At 40.1% G+C, this 7,825-nt stretch overlaps 1 protein-coding gene across 1 annotated transcript; it reads right to left on the minus strand.

The window, feature by feature from the left end:
- Positions 1–1,987: 1,987 nt before the first annotated feature.
- On the minus strand, positions 1,988–2,524 carry LOC147623435 (uncharacterized). Its single transcript, XM_086821773.1, has one exon. The coding sequence runs from the start codon at positions 2,522–2,524 to the stop codon at positions 1,988–1,990; it is 537 nt and encodes a 178-aa protein (XP_086677899.1).
- Positions 2,525–7,825: the final 5,301 nt, after the last annotated feature.

A 7,825-nucleotide genomic window follows, 5' to 3' on the forward strand; every position in this document is an offset into this window, starting at 1 on the left:
AGTGTTGCGTGAAAGGGTGGTGTCACAGGTTTACTACTTAGGCAAGGGGTTCTTTAATGTTTTATTTGTGAAAGGCCAGATGGTGCTTGATTTATTTACCAAGGCTCCTTTATTCATGGTTAGAAGCTAATTCATGTGATGCCATTTGACCCTGTGTTTGATGTTAACAAGAGTTTGCAAGAGGCATGTACGATGTGGGTAGAGATATAAGGGCTACCACCCTGGCTAAGATTGCATTGGGTGAACTTGCAAAGTCAATCGAGCCAGTGCTATTCATGCCGATGGATGAGGACAGTGTGAGAAACTCTAACAAGGTGTGTGTGATTAATGTATATGGTGCTCATAATCATAAGGTAAGAGGGGAGATGTTGGAGGAGGTGGGGAGGGGCTGGATTTCTACAACCTTCAATGAGGCATGTTGGTTGAAGGATTGGACTTGGATAAATGGGCTAAGTTGGTGAGGGTGACTACCAATTGCCTGTATGATGAGATGATTAAGAGTGAGCTAAATGTGGCTTACTGTAACAGAATCTAGAGGGTAAGGTGGAGTATGGCTACCTAGAAGAAGAGGTGGAAATTACTATGGGTGCTGAGTATGCATGTGGGCTCTTCCTCTTGGGGTGGCTACAAGTTGTTGAGGATGGTAAACATGCAATCTCGGGATGTCATGAGCACTATCATGGGACTATGGTGCACGATAGATAAGTGGGTGTTTACTAACATAGGTCTAAGGGGTTCTTGGGGGGCTGGTTATAGTGGGAAAACTGACTAGACCAGAGGGGTTCTTGTGGGGCTGGTTATAGTGGGAACACTGACTAGACCAGAGGGGTTAGTTAATGTGTCGTTCAGCCTAGCTAGATATACTTGTTTGTGGGAAATTTGGATTTCTAGAGACTATCTAGTATTTTAAAAGGGATTAAGACAGGGATTACATGTTGTTGAATTGATGTATAGGTGTGTGCATTACTCTTGTTCTATATATTATGTGAGCAGGATAAATGACAATACATTTGTAGAGTTGGTGTACGCATTACAAACTGGGATAGGATGAGCCACTCACATGGTGATGGGATAGTTTCACATACTAGAGAAACCTAGCCAATTCATGGCATGTGCCAAGTATATGCAGGGAAATATTTGAAGTAGTTGACAGGAATAGCAGAGTTGGATTCCCACAGTTTGGGCCTAAAACACAAAGGTGGTATCTAAAGGAGAAACAACCTACACACACTTTCCTAGCATTGATAGAGAACCCAATTGGAAGAAGGCTTGATGCGAAGGTATCGAACAAGGAGGAGGCTATGGAGGAGTAGAGTCCTAAGGGGTTCACCACCACCACTGAGACTGTACTGTGAGCTAGCTTACAGCTAGGCTATCACATTAGTTGGGATCAATCATCTTTTGTGTGGGAGGATGAGAGGTGGGACCAGATCTATGGACTGTCAAATAGTGGAGAGTTGTACTAGGTTATTAATGAGATCTGAACTGCTCCTATGGCATTTGTAAAAGGTGGACTTTTGTATATGTGGTTGAGTAGTTTATAAATATAATTATATTTTCCTTCTTTTTTTTAAAGAGTAAAAAGACATGTTCACACCACTAATACACAGTGAGTGAAATAAACAACATGAGAGAAGAATGATTCATATGTTAGAATTGTTTTTTTTTCGCGAATGTAAAATGCAAGCACCTTTGTGCACCTTTGCCAACAAGCATGATAAGAAAGATTCACATGATAAGAAAGATTCACATGAAGCGCATTGGAGAAAATTTATATTTTTATGTGAGTCAAAGAAAGGACTAAGGAAAAGAAGGCACTATAAGTAAAGACACTACTACAGTGATGAAGATTTGGACCCAAGGCCTCTTGTTTCTTTTGCATGATGTTGGAAGAGAGAGAGAGAGAGAGAGAGAGATTAAATTCTTATATAATAACACATTAAAAGCATGTCGAGAAGTACATAATAAGGGAGTGAAGAGTTAGGACTCAAAAGGAGGACGTTGTGGAGAGGTACTTCTCTAGATCGGTGATGCATTGGTGGTAGAATCCAAAGATCAAAGCTTGGAAATCCTGGGGGGAGCTTGAGGCTATGGGGGGGATCTCGTAGCTCCATGTGACGAGGGTGGCGTTAGCATGAGCAGGGTCATTAACATCATCATCATAATGACGATTTGGGTGATGATTGGAGAAGGTGGTGGTAAGCTGGAATGTGCTGATGTAGCCTGGAAGGCCAGGTATGATGGAGTCTTGCACAACGTATTTGTAGCGGTGGTGGCTCTCGTCCATCTCCAGCAGGCGTTCTGTGCCCAAGAAGCCGCCGTCGACGCCGTCGCATCTGCGCACACACCCTACCGTGTTGGGCTGGCCGCCCAACAACGTGCAGGCGCTCACCACGGAGGGCGCCCACCTGTGCACGCCCGCGAAATCACGAGTTGCCTCCCACACTGCATGTAGGGGCGCAGCCACTACTGCATGAAAGGATGCTCGCCATAACAACGTCGACGAAGGGCTTCCTGGCGCCATTCTTCAGGTCTGTGTGGGGTGGGGTGGTGAGAGTGTGAGAGAGAGAGAGTTCTCCAAGCTTTTAAAAGCCCAGCTTGCGATGGCCGCGCAATCATCACGTTTATCTCGTCGAGTTTTAAAGCAACACAGGTGATGCACCTAAAAAGTGGTCTGCCGACCTTGGTCTGTGGACGTGCGTGTCGGCGTTTCAGCCTCCGCCGGCCATGGTTTATTCAAAAGTCAACCATGGTTTGTTTCTGGTGGAGGTTTGTTTCTGTTATTTCCTTTTTGAAAATTCTGGATTCGTGTAGATCTGTTTTTATTATCATTTATTATAGATCTGTTTTTATTATCATTTATTGTTCACGTAAATATAGTTATTGTCTATAATAAATTCACTACATAGTGGCAAAGTGGGGAAGACAACTTGTTTATTTACTTTCATGCCTCAAAGGTGAAACAGTGGGTTGGGAAAAAAATCTTGGTTTTGTCTCGCTCAATAACATCAACTAGCATGCAATGCTTTCTGTACTAGTATGCCAGTTTTAAAGAGTACTTCCATGTTGTGTACTCAAAGGTCACAAAAGTTAAATTTTCATTAAGTAGAAGAAGTTATATAGCTCATGGAGCCGACAAAAATATGTACACAAAATATGCTTATACATAGAGCCGACAAAAATGTATTTAGAGACCCGACGCCTATACATAAAACCTAATCATCATCGTTACCCTTAGGGTTTGGCATTGGTCCCTGCAAAAGAGTACTCATAAGAAGGCAAAAACTCAGAAATGACAAGTGAGGAAAAAACTATTTGATGACTCAGAAATATAGAGGTTTACCATATTCACCACATCCGTCCACTTCACATTGACGTCGTCCTCGCTCAAGTTGCTCGAGGAAGGCATACATGCCGTGCATTAGGGTGTACCTTTCCTCCGCATCACTCGCTACACGACCGACCACTCTTTACTGGAAGCATGAAGCATGAAGCATGAATACTTATTGACAAAAATGAAATGCCCATTATGCCAAAAAAAAACTAAGTGATGGTACTATTAATACTTACAAAGTACGTGTGGAAACCATCCTAGCCACTGTTTCCAAGATGGGAGCTCCCTATGCTCTTTATTCGCTTCGTTGTTTTGCGGCCTCCTCCTGCTGCTTATACCTTTGGGGATTTGCATTGTGCTTTCTGCACTCCTCTTCCCAAATCTCTTGTGTAAAATTTCAAGGCTTTCTGGTGCTTGCATGTGATGTTATTGCGCTAGTGCTTCATCATGTTCACCATATGATCTTTAATCCATTTAGGGGGATGGACCTCTTCACTACCTGGTGCTGGCATAAACTCGCTCTTGATTTGATTGACGACTCGTTCTTCCTTTGCGCTATCAAGTTTATGCCATGTAGTCATGAAGTCGTGGGTAAAGGCTATATGGCATAACTCTTCTACTACTGAAAGTAGTCGAGCGAGCCGTGGGCAAGGTTTGTGTGATGTGCCGTGGAGTGTCCGAGGGCGTGGCCTGTGTGGTGGTGGGCTGTGATGGCTATGCAAAAGTGCCAACGCCTCCCCCAAAGTAGGCTTGAGCCATAGCCCTTTGCTTGCTAGGGCTCATTTGCGAGATGAAATAATAAAACTGGCTCGGGGACATTGCTTGTGGTGTAGGCACGGTGAAGAGATTGGGGCTATATGCAGGTGTCTCGCCTGGTGTACGATACATGGTCTACACACATACCATCACAACATGCCCATGCTTATGCCGTGCCATAGACAACATCAAAAACAAGGAGATACTTTTAAAAAAAAACCAAAGACAATGAGATTAGAGCACTTACCGAAGAGATTGTTTGCTAATTGGATTCTTGAGGGAGGATTTGAGCAGGAGAGACCAAGAGAAAGCTGAAAATGACTGAAAACCTACAAAACAAACACAAACAAAACACAGCATATTAGCTACTTTTGAAAACCACACACACCCCACACCACACTACACAATCAAAAGCAAGGCAAATAATAAATCGAAAACAAGAGAAAAGGAGAAGGGATACCTGGAATCTCAAAGGTGCAACATGAGACCAATTAGAAGCTGCAAAACAAACGAAAAACACAGCATGTTAGCCCACACACATACAAAAAATCTGAAGCAAGAAAAGGATGAGGGAAGGGCTTATGTTTAGGGTTTAGGGATGGGGGAGGTGAGAGGAGAAAACTTACAGAAATTTGGGGGAGAGAATAGAACCTGCAAAACAACCAAAAAACACAGCATGTTAGCACCACAGACATACAAAAACATCTGAAGCAAGAAAGGGATGGGGGAAGGGCTTAGGTTTAGGGTTTAGGGATGGGGGAGGTGAGAGGAGAGAACCTGTACAAATTTTCGAAAATAAATAGAGAGGTGTAGTCTACGGGTGAAGCTTGTTTATAGAGATCATATTATTGCTCATATGGGTCTTGTTGGTTATAAGACTCATAGCTCTCTTGTTCTTGGTTTTGTCTCTGTAGGCAGAGTCACCAAGTACTATTATATTGGTGTGGTTCTTGGAGGAGCCCACTTTATTTATTCCACCAGCACCATCTACAAAGGACAGGTGCTTGCTTGAGTGGGTAAGATGGAAAAGTGCCTTACAGTAGGTTGGCCGGGTGAAACCATGTTAACCAACAAAGTGGTTAACACATGGAGTGCTACTTGTTTTGGACCTTTCTCAAATTCTATTTGATACCTTGAACAATGTTACAATACATAAACATCTTTCTTAGGGAGAAAGAAGAATTAAAGATACAATTAGACATCTTTATTTGGAAGAAAGACGGATTAAAGAGACAATTAGACATCTTTCTTTTTGAGAAAAATGGATTAAAGAGATAATTAGAAAGTTACACAATCTCACCACCTCCTACCAAGTTGCAAGGATTATAGAAAGAGGACTAGGTTAGCAATATGGAGCTGCAATGGCACCGTGTGGTCAGATCCAAGAGGTTTGAGCATAGCAAGACACTTACAAACAAGGATGACATTTTCTATATACAGACTCATAAAAGCCTCGAGAGGGGTTTACTATACAATAGCCCATCATAGCCATAGCGCAAAGACGTATGTCACCAAGCCACCACTGACGGTCGCCCAAGGTGGTACTATAGGCTCCAAAAATATCCTTGCCACCAACAATACCATGATCTACCCCTGCCCAGCTTTTTGTAGTGCCAACACCTACCCCTAGGCCCGACAACTATCATGGCCTCCACTTATGCATAGTAGCGAGAGCCGCCAATTTTTGTCACAACATGACATACCATCTTTGTGGCCCGTTGTGGTAGCTATGATTTGTAGCTCATTGTCCAACTCTTTGCCCCTTGCTTGGCCCTATTTGTATCTACCATAGTTGCTATAGTGTCAACGGTCTCCCCTCTACCATTGACTATTCTACCTCACCCCCCTTGTAGCCGATGGTGAGACCTACTATTACCACACCCTATCAGACTACAAGAGATAGATATCACTAACACAAGATTATAGATCTCATCAAAGGACCATGAGAAGGTCACTATGTATTGGAGACATTTCCTAGAGTTTAGAGTTATGCATTGTTAGGACCATTAAGATACTTGGAGAAGGAAATTCTAATTTCTCAACATAAAAATTAGAGCATAACATATATTTGCACAAATTAAAAGCATAAACTTAATAAATAAAATTAAATAAACAAAGTGATATGGAGAATAGAGTAGAGATCACCATCAACACAATATTGGGTTAAATCTCCTATGCAACGAGTATGGCCCTTGTACCACTCACCCATATTTATATGTATTAGAAAAAGCGTTTTCTTTCCAAAACGATAATTCCAAAAACAAAGCCTAAATGCTTTTGAGTTTATGAGCATGCAAGCTCTACAAAAATATAGCAAGTACTAATATAAAGTCTTGGGCCTACCGAAAGTATAAAATACTATTTGGTATGCACAAAGGTATGAGGCCTTAGTCTTGCAAAAATATTAATGCCTAAATATGAAACGATAAAAGGTGTTCACATGTTTTTCAACATATCTCATAGTGGTTTCACCCATGATTAATACATAATTCGCTACTCGATCATTGCCTTTATCCAAAATAATATTAGTGAGTGCACACAACTAATTAAATACATTAATCTTGATCATATTATACCAGTGCACATAGGCTAATCAAACGCATTAATCTTGGTAGACATCATACCAACACACACATCTTAATTAAACACATTAATCCTGGTGGATAAAATAAAAGACGCATCCAAAATAAAATATCCCGAAATGAAGCAAGGAGCATCCCCATAGAGTTTACATTCCCTCTTGCTCAGGTTGCAATTGACCTCAATTGCATGGATGATATGAGTGGATGAGGTTTTGGTAAGATCAGAAACCTTTCTAGCATCCCTTTGCTATCTTTAATAGGATGATTCAAGATATTTGACATAAGTATTGCATGTGCTTGTAGTGATGGTCTCATGTTCAATGATAGATTCATATATAAGATGTTCTTGTAATTTTAGCATATGATATTTTCATATCCTTAATTTATTATTTTTATTTATTTATTTATTTATTTACTTATTTATTATTATTATCATAAAAGTATATGAGATAAAACTTTATTTGGAATAAGTTTAGGCATACATAGATTATCGAAAATATTTGTATGTTTTGGAGTTACCCTCTTGCTCGAGAGAGAAGTCATCATGCTCATGATTGAATTATTAAAAAATTAAGCCTTGATGAAATCTGCCAAAAGAAAATTTTGACAAAACCTTTGAAATTATATTTTTACTTGTAGTCCTCTGTGCTAAATTTATGCTTGAACCCTTGATTTATTCTTTATAGAAGCTTTGTCGAACAAGCAAAAAATATGAGAATCTTTGATGCCAAGAATCACTTTTTTTAAAGATTTCACCTTGATAAAAAAGAAATTATTTTGAAACTTTGCACATTGGTGTACCTCCTTAGAGACCTTTCAAGGAATAAAGTCTAATAGATATTGAATATACTTGAAACTTTTCCCTTTAGATGTACACCTTTTTATAAACTTTGGGAAAAGGTGGAAGCTTTTATGGCTTTTTAATGAGGTATATATATAGATAGATTTTTGAAGCTTGGGAGGTTTTTGTAATAATAAGGGAAGTAGATCCTTGAAGGTTTTTAAATATAAATTGTTTCAGGATTTGTTTTATAAGCTATATAATTTAGGCTTTAGAATGAAAATTGTAAGCTTTATAGTGTAGCCTTTAACGTGTGTGGTGTAATCTTATAGTATGAGCTTTATTGCATATAGCTTTAATAGTAGCAAGTTT

The sequence above is a fragment of the Cibotium barometz genome, chromosome 27 (assembly GCF_041138505.1).
Source record: "Cibotium barometz isolate CiBa-2024 chromosome 27, ASM4113850v1, whole genome shotgun sequence".
Taxonomy (NCBI): Eukaryota; Viridiplantae; Streptophyta; class Polypodiopsida; order Cyatheales; family Cibotiaceae; genus Cibotium; species Cibotium barometz.